This window comes from Gobius niger, assembly GCF_951799975.1.
Source record: "Gobius niger genome assembly, chromosome: 4".
Taxonomy (NCBI): domain Eukaryota; kingdom Metazoa; phylum Chordata; class Actinopteri; order Gobiiformes; family Gobiidae; genus Gobius; species Gobius niger.
In genome coordinates this window covers 38064816-38086235 of record NC_136855.1, presented here as the reverse complement: position 1 = coordinate 38086235, position 21420 = coordinate 38064816, and the positions used below count along the sequence as shown (strand labels likewise).

At 41.5% G+C, this 21420-nt stretch overlaps 1 protein-coding gene across 1 annotated transcript in view; it reads left to right on the top strand.

Moving 5' to 3' along the window:
* LOC306961840 (CD151 antigen-like) overlaps positions 1-21420 on the top strand; it is a 61958-nt gene that overhangs the window by 26967 nt on the left and 13571 nt on the right. Inside the window, exon 4 of the mRNA XM_079554768.1 lies at positions 18672-18746. Coding sequence (XP_079410894.1) covers positions 18672-18746 — 75 coding nt within the window. The remainder of the gene's footprint in view (positions 1-18671; positions 18747-21420) is intronic.

The window sequence follows — 21420 nt, the reverse complement described above, 5'->3', positions numbered from 1 at the left end:
CCTCAGGTCTTGCGTGTAACTGCAGGTTCTATATTAACCCCTTAACTCCCACCTGAACCGAGCACATTTTCTCCAGTTTGGCTTTACCCCAGTCCAAAAGCTTCTGGAAAAAAGCTGTGAAACAAGCAACAAAACTGAGACGAAAACAATGATGGAAATGTGACAAAAAAGTGACGAAAAATTGATGAAAAAAATGACAAAAATGTGACAACAATTTGACCAAAAATGTAAAAAAATGTAAAAAAAAATTGACAAAAATGTGGGAAAAAATGACAAAAATGTGATAAAAATTTGACAACAAAATGACAAAAAATGGACAACAAATGGACAAAAAAATGACAAAAAATGACAACAATGTGATAAAAGAATGACAAATTTTTTTTTTTTTTTACAATAATGTGATTAAATTTTGACAAAAACAAAACAAAAAAATGACAAACAAAAATGTGACAAAAAATGAGAAAAATGTGACAAAATGTGACTTTTTTTTAATTTTTTTATTTATTTTTTTACAAAAATGTGATTAAAATTTGACAAAAAAAAATTAAAAAAAATGACCAAAAAAAAGACAAAAATGTGACAAAAGTGACTAAAAATGACAAAAAAGTTACAAAAATGAGTCGAATACCCAACAAAAAAATGATGGAGCAAAAAATCTGATGACGTGAAGAAAAAGATCCTCTCGGTTCATGCGGGAGTTAAGAGGTTAAGCTCATGCATGACGGCGCTTCACTTCTTTTTTGTATTTTTTTTTCACACTTTTCTTACTTTTTCATCAACTTTTGCAACTTTCTTGTTTGCTCTTTTGTTGCATTTTCATCCTTGTTTTGAAACATGACCATATATGGGCGATCCCAGAGATGCCGTCTGTATCTATATAGGGCTGGGCGATTATGAGCTAATTCTTGTGACGAGCCGCTATTTTGGGGAATATAAAGTTACGAAGTGGGCTTGAATTGAGATCAAGTTGAATTGTGATCTACTGGCTCGGATTGGAAATCGTTACGTAAGTTCTTTGGCGTATCTTCCTGCGAGTTCGTCCAGCCAGAACTTTGGAGATCACAAAACTTCCCAGTAGAAAAATAACCCCGTTAACTGTGTAAGACGACGCTGTTCGATGTCACGCTCAAATTCCAGTTCAGTTCATTGCTCATAGTCCTGAATGTGTTTATCTGTGCTCTGAGACGAACCCCGACTCATCAGAGGCATGTGTTCCGGTATTTAATTAGGCGTGGGGTGCCAGCAGAGACACCTGTGTTTTTCTCTCGCTCACGTTTATCTGCGAGAAGTTAATAAAGCGGCTTCCTGTGTGCAAACGGCAGAGTCTCACCCGGCCCTGCCAGAACACACAGCCGGCAGATCTGGCATTTACTGCGGTGTTTTTTTTTTGTTTTTTTTTTACTGTGTCTGTGTCGCCAACAACAGGGCGCACACACATACACTTCTGGGCAAGGAAAAAGCACACGAGGTAATAGGCTTTATCTAAAATTATTTTCGTTTCCAAAATTGGCTAAGGGGCTTTTGATGATGTTTAGACGGATGCAAGGTCAGTCGCAGCTGAAATTGAAAAAGCAGTTTGAATGTGTGTAAGTAATTAGGAAGTATTAAAGGGATATTTCAGGATTTTTGACATAGGGCCTCATTTTCTAGTTATCCAGAGTTTTGCTGATTTCTGGAGATATTTTTTGGGTAATTTATGCAGTTTTTCTGTTTTGAGAGTTATGTGGCGCTAGGCTAATGCAAGGCTAGCGCATTTCTATGGTATCAGCTAGCCTGCATTAAAAACAGTCTGACCCGCTCCACATATAAATGTCTGTGTCCATAGAGTAATTTTAACCATTTTGCATTTAAAATACCTTATATTTGAGCAGCATCAGCTTCGTGGTTGTATAAGCTACGCAGCGGCGGAGTGATCTGCTAGAAAATAGTCCCTAAAAATGCGATCATTCACGTGATACAAGGTCAGTTATATTCCAAAAATTATTCATCACTTTTCACAGTTTCCGTTTATTCGGTCAAAATTATGACAAAAGATTGACATTCAGTTAAGTATACTTCTTCATAACATAACATACAAAATGACCGAAAAAGGTATAGGCTGAAGCTAATGCTTATTTTGCCTACCCTTGTCCCTACCCTACCCTTTTCACGGTTGCAGTAATGCTAACAAAAACTAGCCTACAAGCTAACAATCCATTGAAATGCTTTTTATAGTCTTCTTTTCCCCCCCCCTGTATTCAATATATATTTCATTTCAATACTAAAAAAAGTAATTGTACAGGGCCTTTTTAGGACTACTTTGTGACTGTTTCTGAACAAAACATCTGATCTAAACGAGCATTGCATGTTTCCTACTGTGGATGCTCGTATCTTACTATCTGGGAAGTGAATGAAGCCCCGTCTAAATCCGATCTTAAAGGGATATTTCAGGACTTTTGACATAGGGCCTCATTTCCTAGTTATCCAGAGTGTTGCTGATTTCTGGAGATATTTTTTTTCTAATTCATGCAGTTCTTATGTTTGAAGAGTTTTGTGGCGCTAGGCTAGTGCAAGGCTAGCGCATTTCTATGGTATCAGCTAGCCTGCATTAAAAACAGTCTGACCCGCTCCACAGAGCACCTGAGGCAAATCACTTATAACACCAGACTAACCATATAAATGTCTGTGTCGATAGAATCATGTTTGGAATATAACTGACCTGCATCACATGAATGATCACATTTTGAGGGACTATTTTCTAGCAGATCACTCCGCCGCTGCGTAGCTTATACAACCACAAAGCTGATGCTGCTCAAATATAAGGTACTTTAAATGCAAAATGGTTAAAATCACTCTATGGACACAGACATTTATATGTTTAGTCTGGTGTTATAAGTGATTTGCCTCAGGTGCTCTGTGGAGCGGGTCACACTGTTTTTAATGCAGGCTAGCTGATACCATAGACACCTTGCATTAGCCTAGCGCCACGAAACTCTTCAAATATAAGAACTGCATGAATTACAAAAAAAATCTCTCCAGAAATCAGCAACACTCTGGATAACTAGGAAATGAGGCCCTATGTCAAAAATCCTGGAATATCCCTTTAAGGTATAAACTCTCATCAGGGCTCCTAACTTAAGAAGTTGTGAACAGCTGAACATTTGAGAGCACAAAACAAAATGGATGGAAACGAGACTTGATTCTTCGGACACATTTTTTTTCCCTGATCCGATGCTCGGGCTGTGAGAAGTCGCTGAAACTGAGTTCCTGTCCGATACCACGGCGTGTGAATAAAAACAATACAAAAGCCTGTAAACAGATGCCAAGCCCCAGAGCACATGGCTACTTATGCACGATAAACAAAGTGCTGTGACTTAAACTGCTCGATTCTACTTAATGCTCTGTGTCCACCCTTAAGATTTAACCTCTTAACCCCCACCTGAACCATCAGACTGTTTTTAATGCAGGCTAGCTGATACCATAGAAATGCACTAGCCTTGCATTAGCCTAGCGCCACTACACTCTTCAAACATAAGAACTGCATGAATTACAAAAAAAATATCTCCAGAAATCAGCAACACTCTGGATAACTAGGAAATGAGGCCCTATGTCAATATTCCTGAAATATCCCTTTAACTGATCTAGCTTTACTCTGCTAAATCCAAACAGTTGCTCAAAAGTTACTGAAAAGACCCGTGTGGTTTGTTCATTTTTAAAAATATAAGCTCTGGCTCCCGTCAGAATGCCGAGTGTCAAATAGCTGCACGTCTCTGCTGGAAGTGGCAGCCGATTTATCACTCACTCGGTGGCAGTTTATCGCAGACAGACGCCGGCAGAGGTCTGGCCTATTTCGAAAGACTTTGAAAGATAATTGAAAAGCCGCACGCATTTCTACTCGATAAATGAAGCCGGGCTGTATGGGCACACAATCAATAAGGCAAACGCTGGGAGTGTCGGATTGTTCTCGAACGCCCCGCGCATCCCTGACGAGCTCGAATTGGGGCCGATGAATCACGGAGCGAGCGCCGCGGACCTGTGGCCAAGGGGAGATGCTATCTGGATTGTTAAAAAGGGCATACGTAAGGGCGCGCGGGGCGGCGGGATGTGGAATAATAGTTTGGCGCGAGCGATCGGGAGCGGATACAAAACGGCGGAGTAAGCAGAAGCGGCGGGACCGTCCGGAGCTGTGGAGGTCGGAAGGGCAGAGACGCTTGATTAAAAGTTAGACCATGTACAAGTCTATAAGCAGGGGTGTGATGAAATAGTGTTGAAATAGAGGCACATTTTAAACAATAGGTCCAGGAAATGTCTCTGGTGAAAAGAGAGGTGGGTTTACGGGAACATTTCAGATCTACTTCGTACTATCTTATATTCAGGCTTTTAAAGAGGGGGTATTCTGCTTTTTTCAATCACATAGCACCAGTCTATATCACACTACAATGATGAGCAAACCTTCTGTTTGTCTGTAAATGCAGTAAATTAGAATAACTGCCTTGTATAAAATGTCTCTCTCAAAATGGCTGTAGTGAATGTCTTGAAATCGGCCTCTGTCTCTTTAAGAACCTCGGACCCTTTCAGACACGCCCCCTCCACACGCTGTCTGTGGCATCAGTGAGGAGGGGGTTCTGCTGAGGAGCAGTGGTTGGTTACTCGGCTGGTGACGAAAGCTCGGAGGCGTCTCCAGGAGGTGGGGGCGTTCCTAGGAGGACTCAGGCAAACCTATCCCTAAAATGATATTATGTTCTTACCTGAGCTTAGACGAGTTGATCCGTACCTGTCTGGTCTTTGTGCGTGTCTGGGAAGAGCGTGGTAGCTTCCAACTTCACAATTTGCGATGTATGATGGCTAATGCTAACGGCTAAATACGGAAAACACATTAAGCACCGACTCCGAAAAGTCTCCTGGACTAGCCGACTAGGGTCAAACGCTGCTTCTCCTTTTTATTTCTACACTCAGAGAAATAAACAGACTATGGAGCTCGGCAGCCACTTATAAACATATAATACAGACGGCATCTCGTCATAGATGGGGGCGTGGCTTCGCCGAGGGGGAAAATTAAATCTTTTTAGCTATTTTCTGGTGGAATATGAACTTATTTATGCCACACAAATAAAGTCAAGTGTAAATCGGGTCCATATGGATATTTTCTCACAGCAGATTGTTCTGTAGAAGTGAAAAAAACGCAATAGCATGTAGCATCATGTTTGCATTCTCCATTATTCATGTATTTATGGGCTGTTGAACCACTTTGCTCCTCTCCATGTCTTTGTATCTTTATTTAGTAGAAAACTATATTCATAATTCAGCGTTTGTTAAAGTAGTTTTTGAATAATTAGAGAAAGTTTAGATTTTTCTCCAAATTGTTTTCCCCCTTAACTGTTTTCAAACATGACCATATATGGGCGGTTCCAGAGATGCCGTCTGTATCTATGGTGGTATGTTTGTAGAGGTCTTTTCTACAGGATTAGCTGGCTTCACATGTAAAAGAGATCCCATAGACAGTTTTCTCTTTCCTCTCTCTGTCCAGTTTATCTGCTGTATCATTATATCATACTATAGTTTCCTCTTTGTATGTTTATTTTCCCCTCATCCTGTTTTCCTAAGGCTACGCTAACACCGTGTTAATAAGCAGAGGCAGAGGTTAAACAGTGATGCTCCTGGAGAAGCCGTTCCCGGGTTTTTAACAGGGACAGAGCAGCGCAGAAAGTGCCCCGTCACCACTTTAGACCCGTTAAATTTTAGTTGGTGTCAATTAATGTCAGGAGGAAGGTCCGGTTTTTATTGGTAGTTGAGCCCCATCTGTCAGAGGGAGCGCCCGGGGTTCCAAATGCGCCATGCCTCACAAAGTTGAAACCACAGCCTTAAATCTTTCGAAGGAAGATTCAGTTCACGGTGCGACTTTTAATCATGTCCAGCAGCGTAAACATTTGAGAGAACGACTGAAGCTGCTGAACAACACAAGAATCATGTGTTGCCTTTTGAGAACATGTTTCTGTAGGGGTCTAAACTAGACCCCTTTAAGGTCAGCACACACTACACGACTTTTATGCCCGATTTTTGCTCTAATTCTCAGTCGTGCCGAGTCTATTCAAGTCGCGTCTAGTTGAAGGCGGTCACATCGAGTCGGGTCGTGTAGTGTGGGGGGTAGAAAGACGCGACTAGACTTCAGTCGTAGGAAGTCAAACATGTTTGATTATTAAGCCCGATTTGGACGCACGGGAGAAACGTGGGTGATTTTACCGTCCCAAATGTGAATGACAGAGAGATATAAAGACAGGAAAACACCGCAGCGCCTCCTTTTTTCACTTCTCTGTTAAACCAGCGGCACAAACAACTCATTTCACGGCCACAGCCCCACACACGAAACAGCACAACTTTATATCACCAAAAGTTCACGACAACCAGCTACATTTCAACCACGAACAGAGTTTAGCGGCACTTACTGTGTTTGGAGACGAACTGTTTAGCTTCACCTCGTCGCTAACAGCGGCTAGCCTCCCCGCTGTCTCCGCTGTCTCCGCTGTCTCCTCCATCTCGAGGCTGAGGTCCGTCTCCTTTTCTTATTAAATCCACTGAAATACGTCCCGCTTCTTCCTGTCGCCAACCTTTATCTCCATGTGACAGAACTATAGCCAAGTTGAAGCTTCGTAGTAGCATTAGCCTAGCACTGCGGTGTTGTGACATTGTTGACACCGTTGACCAATCGGGACACACACGTTATCCCACGCTCACAAACACAGACCTGTCTTTGCGGATTTGGGGTCAGTTTTGGAAGCCGTCGAGAGGACAGACGCGCTGTGTTATAAAACATCAGCTGTTTGTCAGAATCGTGTGTCGCTCTTACGATTCTCAGTCGTTATGTGTGAACCCCCAGACGTTCGAAAATCGCACTGAATCCAGTCGTGCAGTGTGGACCCCCCATTCTATATAAAATCGTTTACGACTAGAAAAGTCGTGTAGTGTGTGCTGACCTTTACACATAATAAAGCACTATGGACATGGGATATTTCGCAAAGGTCTCGTCCGATCTTTGTTCCTCACCGATGGTCATGAGATCTGGGTCATGACTGAAAGGACAAGATCGCGGATACAGGCGGCTGGAATCTGTTTCCTTCGCAGGGTGGTTGGGCCCTTCGAGATAGGGTGAAGAGCTCAGTTACCCAGGAGGAGTTCGGATGCCTCCTGGTCGTCTCAATCAGGAGGTGAAGGGGAAGGAGAAGACCTCGAACAGCTGGAGGAAGTGTGTGTGGATAGGGAGGTCTGTGCATCTGTACTCGAGACTGCTGCCTCTGCAACCTGCACATTAGTTTGGACAACAGCCCGCTATTAAGTTCGGAGAGGAGGAGGAGGAGGAGGAGGAGGAGGAGGAGGAGGAGGAGGAGGAGAAGGAGGAGAAGGAGGAGAAGGAGAAGGAGAAGGAGGAGAAGGAGAAAAAGGAGGAGAAGGAGAAGGAGGAGGAGAAGAAGAAGACGAAGGAGAAGAAGACAAAGGAGAAGGAGGAGAAGAAGAAGACGGAGAAGGAGCAGAAGGAGACGAAGGAGCAGAAGGAGAAGACGAAGGAGAAGGAGGAGAAGAAGAAGGAGAAGGAGAAGAAAGAGCAGGAGGAGAGGAGAAGACGAAGGAGCAGAAGGAGAATGAGGAGAAGGAGAAGAAGAAGACGAAGGAGCAGGAGGAGAAGACGAAGGAGCAGGAGGAGGAGAAGAAGAAGGAGAAGATGAAGGTACTAAGCACTGCTGTCAGGGCTTGTTTAAATCGGACTCTAGATATCCAGACCAGATGCCGGAGTAAACCATTTTTTATCCATAACAAACCTAAATCACGGTCAGATCTGCGACAACAGGGCTTAATTGGAAAGAGAATGTGCCGAACAAAAAACGGACGAGGCAAAGCTCTGACAACGCTCAACAATGAAAGGAACCAGCTGAACGTCTCGACCAAACAGCATGGCCGCCCAAACAAAGGGCTAAAAGGCTTTTAACGCGATCTAAGCCACGGAGAAGGCTCATCATTTCAAAATCCTGCAGCTCCAAGAAGAAGAAGAAGAAGGAGAAGGAGGAGAAAAAGAAGAAGAAGATTCATTATATAAGGTGCATGGTTTAAGTTTGTTTGAGTTTGGTAGTGTTTCTGTAGCACTTTGAAGTCTTGCATAAAAAACACCGACGTGTGACTGACCTCAGATGCTGCTTTTGGCAGGAAAACACATTTTTAACTCGGGGAAATTGTCCACATAAATAAAAAGCACTATTCAATATTTAATGTTCTCAAACCCCAGCGGACGTCCGAAGCTTTACTGAATACGCCTGTCTTATAGCCATGAAATAAAATACTTTCATCTCAGAATATGCTCTGAGAGTGCACTGGTCCAGCTTTTTTACTCCTGATACCCAAACTGGAGGTTTCAGTATCTACCTATAGACCCTTTAACTGGTGACATGAGGCCACACCCCCTTTGCTCTGCCCAATCCCGTCAGACCTTGGAAGCCAAGCAGGGAAGGGCCTGGTCGGTACTTGGATGGGAGACCGTTTGGGAACACCAGGAAGCCTAGTGAATGTTGTGAGTGAGTGGTTGGTGGTGGTCGGAGGGGCCGATGGCGCAGACTGGTTGCCTCGCTTCTGTCAGTCTACCCCAGGGCAGCTGTGGCTACAATAGTAGCTTACTACCACCAAGTATGGAGTGAATGAATAGTGCAAAGTAAAGCGTCTTTGAGTGTCCAAGAAAAGCGCTATATAAAACCAATGCATTATTATTTATTATTAAGAGCTTTGAAGCAGTACTAAGTAACTCTTGCCCCTAGAGGTCATAAGTTGCTATTTTTTAACTTATTAATTGTCTTGGAGAGTAAATACTACGCTGACAGAAAAGGTGAAGGGAGAGAGGGATATTGTACATCCAATTATACAATGGAAATATTTTTTTTCACTCAAACTTGGCTGTAAATACTGTTTAAGTGGCGCTAGCCCACAGTTAGCTTTGCCCGTTAGCATGTTAGCTTCTTCCTCATGATTCTATTAGTGTGTATTGGTGGCTCCGGTCCGGTGGCAGACAAGTTGCAAACATGGTTTTCTGGCCAGAGACACCAGGGGGCGATGAAAGACCCTCCATCCCATAAACACTCGTATTACCCCCATAGGGAAAGGCTTTATTAAGGTAAACACGTCACTTAGTACTGCTTTAAAACATGAATGTCCGGAATAAATCAACCCTATGCCCCAATAAAGCGCCCCCTGCTGTCACAATTTACAGTTTAGAAGCATCATACACAGGATTACAGACCAGACATTTGGAAAAATCCGCCTAAAATAGCAGCCAAAAATCTAGGCGGTGCATATCCAATCAATCGATCTCAGAAAAACCCACATCGTTCGGCCTCTAATGGAAAGCGACGACCCAAATAAAAATGCCATTTGTTATGTGTGGTGCAAAACACGCTATTTTCCCCACAAATCATTACTGGATGACTATTAGATAAGCATTTAAAGCAGAAATTATGATCAAAACAACTCGATAAGTCATTTTAACAGACTCTGGCAGTTTTCCTTCACGCTTTCAGTATCTAAATTTTGACAAATGTTTTCTTGCGTCCCACTGAAAATGGTTCTGCGTTAGGAACAGAGGAAGAATTTATTTGTGTAGTAATACTATGTACTATAACAGGGGTAGGCAAGTTTTTATTAGCCCAAAGTAAAGCACAACACTGGAAAAATGACCATCTTAAATGAGATGAATGACTTAAAATTGCTTGAATTAAAGTCCTTCTATGTTGAATTTGAGTCGGTTTGAACTGATCCAAGATCAAATGCTAAAGCGCCAATGGAACAAGAATAAAACCTACTTCAAATCAGACAAATAATTGTTTTTCACTTGAAATGACACAAAATCATCTGAATTAAGAGAATAACAACTACTAAAGGTTTTATCTCCTCTAAGACCAGACCAAATCTACTCAAACCTTAGATTTAATCTGATAATTCAAGTAGATTTATGTAATTTCTTCCTTAAAACGATTCTTTTTCCAGTGCACTTCCTTCAAATGCCAGTGTTGTACATAATGTATGACCTAACTGGGTGCATTGACAGTATTTCTACCTTTCTTTCTCCCATTTAACTCTAATAATATTCAAAGTACTCTCTGATTTGGGTAATCATGTTTCTCAAACTCATCTTAAGGGCCTGACGTTGCCGACCCCTGTACTATAATGTAATAGATTGCAGAGCGTAAAACTAGCTTGGCGACTGAACTCTCTAGGTCAGGGGTGCCCAAAGTGGGGCCCACGGGCCGAATTTGGCCCCCGAAGCAATTCTGTTGGCCCGCCAGAGAGTGACCTACTTGCGTGTGGTTAAAACTAACTCTTCCATTCATTCTCCATGGTAAATATAGATGCAGTACACTTTTTGACCACCAGCGTCAAATTGGGGGCGCTGTTTCATTCCTTTCGCAAAGTTAAGGAAACACTGTTGTGGTGTTTTGGTATTTATCAATTACAGAGCTTTGTAGCATCAACTTTCACAGTTTTCCAACTTTTATTGCAAAGTTTGTTGACGTCAACCACTGTATACCGGTAAAAAAATAAAAAATAAAAAAAATACTTTAATTGATGCTAATAATGATAATCTAATAATGTGGCATTTTCTTTGAGTTAACGAATGAGGTGCTGTAGATACAGGTGTTTGTTTTTTTTGCACTAAATTGCTACAATTGTTGATTTTGTTTTACTAAAACTAGGCTTTTGCCAAAGTTACCATTTGTTTTAACCCCTTAACTCCCACCTGAACCAAGCACATTTTCTCCAGTTTGGCTTTACCCCAATCCAAAAGCTTCTGGAAAAAAGCTGTGAAAATAGCAACAAAACTGGAATGAAAAATATGATGAAAATGTCACAAAAATGTCACAAGAAATTGACAAAATGTGATGAAAAAATGACAAAAATGTGACAAAATGTGATGAAAAAAAAATGACAAAAAATGGAACAAAAAATGACCCAAAAAAAAGACAAAAACGTGACAAAAATGTTATAAAAAATTGACAAAAAATGACCAAAAATGTGACAAAAATGTGATTAAAAAATTGACAAAAAATGGACAAAAAAAAAAAGCAAAAATTGCATAGATAGAATCAATGGAAAATGTAGGCTATCGATAAAATAAAAAGTAAATAAAATAAAGTAACTCCATAATTTGCAGTTATATGTGTTTTCCGTGCTTGACATCGCCGCGTTTGGCCCGCGACTCACAGGCACTTTTTCATTTTGGCCCTCGGAGACAAAAAGTTTGGGCCCCCCTGCTCTAGATCAAGGGCTTACAAATGAAAGAACCAAAAACCGAACCAGCGCTTTTTCCTGGATCATCATCATCGCGCTCTCACTATTTTTGCCTTTTCTGATACACTTCCCTTCACTTCAGACGACCCGTACTTGAGAAAAGACGGAAACAATACACTTTAAAGCCAACACCAGGATTTGCTGTACCAAACGTCTCGGAGCGGTTTATACTGCAGGCTTAGCGGTTCATAACTTCAAGACCCGAAATCGCGCCTTTGTAACGTCGCATCAACCGCTACCACACAATTCCTCTGCAACAGTGTGTCGATGGAAAAGGGATGACGGCGCATAACTGCCTGACCTTGCTGCAAGAGTTGTTGTTCATCAGCGAAGGCGAGCTGCAGAATGCGCCTGTGGAGAATACAGTAGGTCAGCGGGAGGCGCAAGCGTTCAAATATTTGCACCGAGATGCGTTGGAGAGAGAGGAGGCTTTTCTCTGCAAACATCTCACGTTGACCGAGGAAGCGGGGAGGGTTTGTGGAGACTCGGAAACGCCGCTTTGAACTATTCATTCAGATGGACCCGCTGACAGTGCAACCGGAGGGCGCTAATTAGACTGTGCCCTTAAGTTTGCTCGGAGTGCGTCGCGAGGACCAACTAAAATGCGAGGGGAGCAGGAAACTTCCCGAGGAAAATCTTGCAGTAATTTGTGGCCGCCCGTGGGTGTGAATTGAAAAAGAGTTCATTGCGATTTTGATTTATTGTCGCGTGGCCCAATTACTGAGGCGGAAACGGGAGAGGTCGGATAAAATTGCAAATCAGCCGCATGGCATTACAAAAGAGAAATCAGTAAATTCCAAAAATGATGTTCATGTTCAGCTCTCACGAACCCTTCAGACCTCCAGATTCTTAGGCTGCGTCCGAAACCATCAAATTGTAGCCTCTAAGCACTAACACTAGCAACTAACTCCTTAACCTTTCATGGGGTCAACTGTTAGATCTGTGCAGTTAGTGAACTAGAGCTTCAGCAGAATTTGCACAATCCGTCCGTCCTTAAACAGGGGAAAGGGAAGTGACATCACCAACAGCTGTTTTTCTTCTTCTTTAAAGTTATTGGTGGAGTGCAAGCCAAACAAAAGTGCATGTCGCCCCCTAGTGTACAGTGTACAACAACAACATAGTGTCCAAACAAAGACATTTAAGGAGAAAAATAAATCTAAATGATCCAAACATTTCCCTTTAGTTTTATTTTATTTCAGCAGCTGTTTCTTAAAGCTACAGCAGCAAATGATCCATGTGGCTTAAGTTTCTACTAAATGAAAACAAAAGGATTTCCTGAGTTTCCTCTTTAACACTGACATGTGACTGAGCTGTGGAGACGACAACATGGATTTATCACTTTTATAAAGTTTGGCTTGTGCAGAATCTTAATTTTTAGTTATTATTATTTTTATTATTAAATGTGCTCCTGTCAATCAACAGTGGTTGCGCATGAATCACTCGAGGGTGGGGGCGAGGGGGGTGGGGGTTTGGCGCAGTGGCTTGTGGGATGGCACAGAGCTCCTAATCACCGGTTAGTTAGCATCAGAGGTCCCTATGCTAAAGTGGCTATGCTAGTTAGCATCAGAGGTCCCTATGCTAAAGTGGCTATGATAGTTAGCATCAGAGGTCCCTATGCTAAAGTGGCTATGATAGTTAGCATCAGAGGTCCCTATGCTAAAGTGGCTATGATAGTTAGCATCAGAGGTCCCTATGCTAAAGTGGCTATGATAGTTAGTATCAGAGGTCCCTATGCTAAAGTGGCTATGATAGTTAGCACCAGAGGTCCCTATGCTAAAGTGGCTATGATAGTTAGCATCAGAGGTCCCTATGCTAAAGTGGCTGTGATAGTTAGCATCAAGGCTCCTTTTCCTAACTACTTCCTAACTGACAGACCAATTCGGAAGCAACTTGTCATGGCGGACGCTGACGCACATCCGGTTTGGCGTAAGAGCTCTTAGCAATCTGATGGTTTCGGAAGGAGCCTTAATGTGCTTAAAGGGGAGGGCCAAGAGAGCTCCACAGTCCCGCCTCCTCTCCGGTCCGGAAGTACAACTCCCCTTGCTTTGAGACCGTATTGATTTGGAATAAAGTCTTTAACTCCGTAACTACGTCAGCTTGGGCTGAATCCAGCTCTGTGGTTATAAAGCGACCGCAAAGTCAGATGCAGGTGAAAAAAGAAGAAATCCCTTGATGGAACAACCCGGTCCTTTCTTAGGCTCAGGGCGTCTGAACCGAGACCCGACCAACTGCAGCAGAACCCAGATCAGAACAGTTAGGTACATACAGGTAAAGGACACTTTCTGGGGGGGTCAGGCAGAGAATTTGATTTGAACAAACCATTTATCTACGCAAACAACCTGACATTTCATCACTCAGGTTTAATGTTTCTCAAGTGAAAAGTCAAAACAAAGTGCGAAGAAGATGTTATAGTCTGGGATTACAGCTCAAAGACATGCAGCTCACCCGTTCTCATCTGTATCAAAGGTCGACGCTGCGGTTCAATACCTTTGTCAAGATTGTTGCGCCTCTAATCTCAATATCGAGACAGATAAGAGTTTTCCTCACAGGGCTTCCGAGACTTTTTTCCCAACTTGAACAAACGATACACAGTGAAACAATCAAAGAGATAAGTGACTGAGGGCAGTGGTGTCCTTTCTCTGCATCAGCAAGGTCAACACTCGCCACGAGACAAAAGTGGAAGCAGAGAAAAGGGATCGTAAGACCAGTTATCGGTAAAGGCCTTTCTTTATGACAGGGCAAAACGTTTCAGACCGTGAAATGTCAAATGTCGACTCAGGATGTTCCCCCACATTTACTCCCTAGTCCCTTTCAGCTTTCTGTTGTGTCTTCTGCTCTCCTATAAATGCTTCCACAGGCCTAGAGGTTTTTTCTAAAGACACCAATAATCGGTACAAGAAGCGTTTTGTCCTTTTGGTTTTAGTTGTTTTAATATTGCATGTGGCCCGGAGTCGCCGGCTTTGCGCCCGTCCCGCCTGATTCGTGTTGACAGAGGGGGAAGATTTGGATCCCGTTCACTCCCGATGCATTATTCACACTTCACTTTACCTCCGTCTCCGAAGCAAATTGCTCCGAAGGGACATTAAAGTTTAAGTGGACTCCGCAAGGCCACGGAAGACACTTGTTCCTCTGACCCCACAAGTCTCGGGCGCAGTCACGATGACACTGCAGCCTCACGGTCAGACTTCTCAAAACAGAAATGGAATCTTGCGTTTGACTTATCTCAGAAAGTGGTCTTGTCTGATGATGAAAGCCGAGTTATGGGTGTGACGATCTGCTGTTTTGGTGATGTTTACTGCAGCTCTTTCCACTTTTCTTGCTACCTCTGCTGGTCGAGCTATGAACGACAGATGGATTTGATCATTTCAAAGTGTAGTGTGAACTCTCATAGAAGAACCAGAGCTGATATAGGGATACCAAGTGCACAAGAATCATAGTGAAAGTGTCTTCAAGGCCAGACCTGCTATAAACTCTGAGGGAAGGAACAAGAGCTGCTGCTGAGGCGGAGAAACCGTCAGGACTCCTGCTTCTGTTCGGAGACTGGAAAACCTCTCTTGTCACTGACCTCAATGGTAAACATGACGATAAGATACTTGGACTCCTCCCCTTCAGGCTGGGACTCTTCACAGACCTGGAAAGAGCAAGCCACAGAATTGAGGAAGCCGGATTTGGATTCCGGTTGCTTGATGCTTGATGAATTCCACATTCGGACGGATTCTCCTCTCCAGTGCTTGGAAGAGACGCACAACTGTTTCAGAGGAAGACCAAACCAGGGCGGCTTTGGGCACCATCTTCCAGGCCAAAGCGCCCTGAACTTAAAGGGACTATACAGAGTTTAAAAATGTTAAATTAAGTATTTTCCTCCCCCTACATGTTACAGCCATGTCCTAATGTGTAGAATGAGCTCAGACCTGTTCACCACAACTGCCTCTGAAATCGAGCACTGTCACTCAGAAAGTTGTTAACTCGGGTCTGAAGTGCCGTCATGCACGAGCTTAATATAGAACCTGCAGTTACACGTATGACCTGAGGTGGCAGTAGCGAGTATAAAATGGCTAACTTGCATCTAGCCCCTTTAAGCTAATGTGACTTGAACATAGGGCTGCTCGATTATTGAAAAAATAATAGTCACGATTATTTCTGTCATAATTGAAATCACGATTATTCAAACGATTATTTGTTGCTTTTAAAAAAAAGTCTATCTTTATTTTATTTATTTATTCATCAAAACACTATGATGATATTTTATGTTTTCTGGACAGTCATAAAAGTACAAATGATTTCAAGTACACCTTGATTAAAGAGAGGTCTCTGTTTCACACCTGCCCCCTGCTGGCCGGCCCTCACACCTGCGCAAGTAAACTGAGCAGCGCGGCCTGATGACATCATCACACAGCGCCGTTTGTTTTTATGTCAGACAAAAGCATGAGTCATGGCACGTGAAAAGCGAAGGGAAAATAATCCCAGCGCCGTGAAATAACGCAAGTCTGCTTTGCAAAAAAAAAAAATAGAATTGAAAAAAAAAATTATAATCAATTTTTTGCGATTATGCTAATTTTGTAACCGTTTACTGTTGTAATCGTAATCGAATTTCGATTAATTGCACAGCCGTACGTGAACAGACTGAGATTCTGATTTGCCAGTGGAGAGAGAGGAAAACCCTCTTGAAAACGGGCATGTCCTATGAAATGTAATATTTAGCATCGCTGTTGGAAAAGGTTTTGCTGATTGTAGCATTTAGCTGCTGTTAGCATAACATGTGTACTTGGCTTGACTTTATAGTTCGTCTTATAGCGGCCTCTTTTCTCCAGTTTTGCCTTGACACCTTTGAATAATTTCATAAACTCCACCAAAGCTAGGACAATATATAGTAATAATTTCCATCCTTTTTAAATGTGATATTTCTTCAGGAGCACTTTATGTTAAACCTATATGCTGCTGTGGGAATTCACTTTACTGTTGTCAAGTAACATATGGTTTATAACCTTTAGACACATGACTTTCTGTGGCACCTAAAGCGAATCATCCCAGACCTACTGCCCAATGTTCACTTCGCTGCCTTGGCTTTATCTTAATTGTCTTCATCGTGTGTATTGTGGGGACCGTGTTTCTCATGTTTCCATGTGGCACCGCCCACGTAGTCTTTGTTGTTGTGGAAGGTTCAGCCGTGCAGCTATTATTACGTGCTGAGCGAGGTACAGGGAAAAACAACATTATTGGAGTTCCTGAGGTGATCCTTTTATAGAAAACATTGATATAAAAAATAACATTCTTTTTGTCAGCTGGTCCACTGTTGTCTCATAACTTAAACTCCCATCTGAACCAAACGCATTCTCTCCGGTTCAGCTTTACCCAAATCTGAAAGCTTCTTGACTGGTGCTCACAGCCTATAGGCCAGAGAAACTGCATTTGAAAGCTAAGACCGCGTTGTTACCGTGTCGTTACTTTTTGGTCACATTTTTGTCACATTTTTATCACATTTTTGTCACATTTTTTATCACTTTTTGTCACTTTTTTGTCACTTTTTTTTGCTTTTTTTATCACTTTTTGTCATGTTTTTGTCATTTTTTTTTTAAACTTTTTGTCACTTTTTTGTAACTTTTAACACTTTTTTTATCACTTTTTTATCACTTTTTGTCACTTTTTTTTGCTTTTTTGTCACTTTTTTTGAAACTGTTTTATTGCATATTTGCCATGTTTTGTTGCTTTTTTGTTACTTTTCTGCCACATTATTGTCACATTTTTGTTGCGTTTACGTCTCGTTTTTTGGCACTTATTTTCACTTTTAATAGAAATCAATCTTGTGAAAATGCACTCGGTTCAGGTGGGAGTTAAGAGGCTAATTGGTTTATGGTTTGTTATTCCTTTTACATTTTTTCCATGATGAAATGGATGAAAATGACATGTACGACGTAGCAGTAGCTTAGAAATATCTTTTATACAAACCTCAGCTTAAACAAAAACAAAGGCTTCACTCCAGCATCAGTTTACCTCTTAACTCCCGCCTGAACCAAGAGGATCTTTTTCCTCACGTCATCAGATTTTTTTTCCATCATTTTTTGTTGGGTAGTCAACTCATTTTTGTAACTTTTTTGTCATTTTTTCATCATTTTTTTTAATCACATTTTTGTCACATTTTCATCATTAATTTTGTCTTTTTTTTGCCCATTTTTTGTAATTTTTTGGTCAAATTTTTATCATATTTTTGTATTTTTTTGTCACATTGTTGTCAATTTTAGTAATTTTTTCATCATTTTTTAGTCCAATTTTTTTTTTTTTTTTTTTTTTTGGTAACATTTTGTCACATTTTTGTCATTTTTTCGTAAATTTTTATCAAATTTTTGTCTTTTTTTGTCACATTTTTGTCATTTTTTGACAATTTCTTGTCAATTTCTTGTGACATTTTTGCCACTTTTTCATCAATTTTTCGTCACTTATTTGTCACATTTCCGTCATTGTTTTCATCTCAGTTTTGTTGCTTTTTCACACCTTTTTTCCAGAAGCTTTTGGACTGGGGTAAAGCCAAACTGGAGAAAATGTGCTCGGTTCAGGTCGGAGTTAAGGGGTTAACACACAAAAATCTTCTCATCTTACCTGCAATATAGGCGCCGTTCCTGCCAAAGAAATAGCTTTAAACCTGACGATTATAAAGTCCCATGACGATTCTTGAGATTGACCAAAATCGAGATTGCAATTTCGATGAATTGCTCAGTCCTGGTTGATGGTTCAGTCCGGCTCTGGTCTTGTAGTTCTGTCAGGAGTCATCTTCGCATTGATCCTGTGGAGATCTAATCCGCCTGTCCGTAAAACCCTCTCCTTTGACCGTCCCGGCCCCGTGAGAGCCCAGAGCTCTCCATGGGCCTCTAATTCACAATGATCAGTGTCTTTGTCCCCGGAGACCCAGCACTCAGCACTTCATCAAGACCATGGGATGTGAATGGTGTGTGTAACGTTTACAGACCAACCAGAAGAGGGACGCCTGATGTCTTTGGACCTTAGATGTAATTCTGAATGATCCACCTCGTATTCATCAGCCTCATTTAGCAGGAAAAGTCAATAAACAGGGGGAATTGTGGCTCTTAATTAATTCAAACACATCTTTATCAGCGGCTATCGACTGACGCGGCTTTACTTTAAATGTTTCGCGTGAACGAGCAACTTTTCCGATGGTGGAACGCTAAGAACTCGATATTTTTTTTATTTTTTGCATCTATATATCCTATTGTTACAAACTTCTAAATCATTTCTTGCGCTGCTTGTGTGCATCGATTGCAGCTGAGTATGTACTTTCGCCGCTCCCCGTCTTTAATCTTAATAAAAGGCAGTTCTAGTTATTGTTGCGATGTGAACACTTTTGTCTCTTCTCTCCGCAGTACTTTGTCCTGCTGCTGTGTATCTTCCTGCTTGAGGTTCTGGCTGGAGTCCTGGCTTACATTTACTACCAACAGGTAAGGAACAACACAATGGGTCGAAAAGGGGTTTGACAGTGAAGGTAAAGATCGTTTGACCAATCACCGGCTCAAATTTGGATCAGGGAAATAGACTTGGGCTTTTTTTTTATGTCATTGGTGAGTTACAGCAGCAAGTTTTAACTACAAGGTATCAGCGGGGTCTTAAAAAGTGTAAAAAAAAAAGGCTCAAATTCTGCCTATTTGCTCTTAAATCCATGGTAAACTGGTCTTAAAAATTAACGTGTGTCTGACCCATTATTTGCTCACAATTGAATTTAAAAAATAGACATTTTTCACGCTGACATGTTGGGCGCTGCACAGAGCAGAAACTCGCCTTCAGGGATCCTAAAGGAGCCGACCAGCTCTCTCCCCATGACTCCGCCCCCTCTTTACTGACGTCACAGCCTTGTTGGGACATTGTGGCCATTCACCAACTATCCACTACTCCATCCATCCGACTATCCAGGGTTACACGGCCTCATCAGTGAACAAGACTGTTTGAAAATTAGTTTGAAAATGAGAAAATGAGCCGGATAGAAGGTTTATGCACAACTGCAGCCTCTGGAGGGTCCTACACCTTGATGTTCGGGAGACTCCAGAGGCACCAGCAGCTTCAACTACCTGTCTGCTGTTTTGTAGCCGCTGTTCTATTCATCTGATGTATTTGTCTGGCAGAAACCGTCCTCATTGTGCCTTTATCTGCACAAACCCGTGTGTGTGTCTGAATCATCCACAAATCTCTATCAGTATGATGATTACGCTTCATCTTTCATGAAATATCGAAGGTTTTCATACCTAGACCAAGGCATTCAACTATTTCACGCTTTTCATCAGCAGAGAGATCCTTTTTCTTTCCCATAAAGCTTGAAAATGATGATCTGCTTAATAAAGTGGAACATCCTTTTTCAGTAGTTTTTCCCTTAACTGGACTTAACCTGAGAACTACTCATCACATACCTTTATGGCACTGAAATACAATTTGCATAATAATTTGGAACGCACTGTATAACCTAGACAAGATTCTGGCCTACAAACAATCTAATAAAAATAATTATGATAGTTATTTATAAAGGAGTAAAGTTGACTGTGTTTTGTGTTATTCAATGCAAAGGAGTCTTAAAGCTTTTTTCCTTTTAGAAACAGTGAATGTTTATCAGTTCAAGTTTTATAAAGCATTTCAAATACACAAACTAAATATCAGTTTGGTCGATAATTGTGAATAATCACTATATTCTTATTATGGGTTAGGGTTGTTTAAACTTGAGTGGTTGTTAAAATACCTAATAGGAAATATTAAGCCGTTAAAGGGGCTCGATGCAAGTTAGGCATTTTATACTCACTACTGCCACCTCAGGTTTTATGCGTAACTGCAGCTTCTATATTCAGCTCGTGCATGACGGCACCTCAGACCTGTAGTAACACTGTTTTGAGTGACAGTGCAGGATTTTAGAGGCAGTTGTGGTGAACAGGTCTGGGCTCATTCTACACATTAGGACATGGCTGAAACATGTAGGGGGAGGAAAATACATAATTATGACATTTTTAAACTCTGTATAGTTCCTTTAAGTTTGTACATCCCACTGTGATATCAATGGGCTATATGCACAGTGACCCCACGTGATTTCCGCCTGGACAGTCAGCCAGAGGCTGTCCTTCCTGTCTGTCATCTCTTCCCATTAAAAATTAGCAGGTCCCACAGAAATGAAGCAATAGCTTAAGATTTGGTAAAGGACAGCCAGTAAAAGTTCGGATGTGGCTGGAGCAGGTTAGAAAATATAACGTGAGACGCAACGACTTCACTGGAGGAAACCTCCGTGATCATAACGGTGGATGTTTTTGTCTTGAAGCTAACGCGGCTAACAAAATAAAAAATAAAACTAGCGCAAAGTTTAGAACGAGCCTGCGCAAAAAAGAATCGTCCTGTTAGTAGTTTAAATAATATTTAATTGTTTACATGTTATATTATCATTTTTCAACACTAGCCTTTAGCTCTAAGATAAAAGCTCCGCCCTTACGACAGCTGGCGTTTCCTTTGGTGCTGGATTCACAGCGAACATGATGTTTGTAACACGTTGCTGTGACTGTCCATCAGTAACTCGTTGTCCTTAACCAGATCCTGAGCTATCGCTATTTTTGTGTGGGAACCTGCTAATTGTGAACGTAAACGACCAGCGACAGGAAGTGCTGCGTCTGGCTGACTGTCCAGGAAGACGTCACATGGGGAAACTGTGCATATAGCCTATTAGCAACAGTTTGACGCTTGGATTTTTGTGACTGTGATTTTCTTTACAGTCCATTTATATATTGTGCGTTCAAAAACAGGTCTTGTTTTTGAGATTTTTTGGTCTTAAAAAGGTCTTAAAAAGTCTTAAATCTGACTTGTCCAACCCTGCAGATGCCCTGTAACTAGAGGTGGGTAGAAAATGTGGAACAAAAAGACTAAATTATGCTAAAGATTAAAGAAAACAAACTTTAATTGTTGTTTCTTTCCTTCAATTACAACTAAAAAGAAGTGAAACATAACTGCTCACATCCCACTTTTAAAACTCCTATTCATCATTTATTTGGACATTCATTTGGGAAACTTCTGCCAACTTCCCTCTTCAAACCATTTTGTTCGAAAATGAACCGGGCGCCGAACACGCCCCAAACCCTGCTCGCTACAACCACG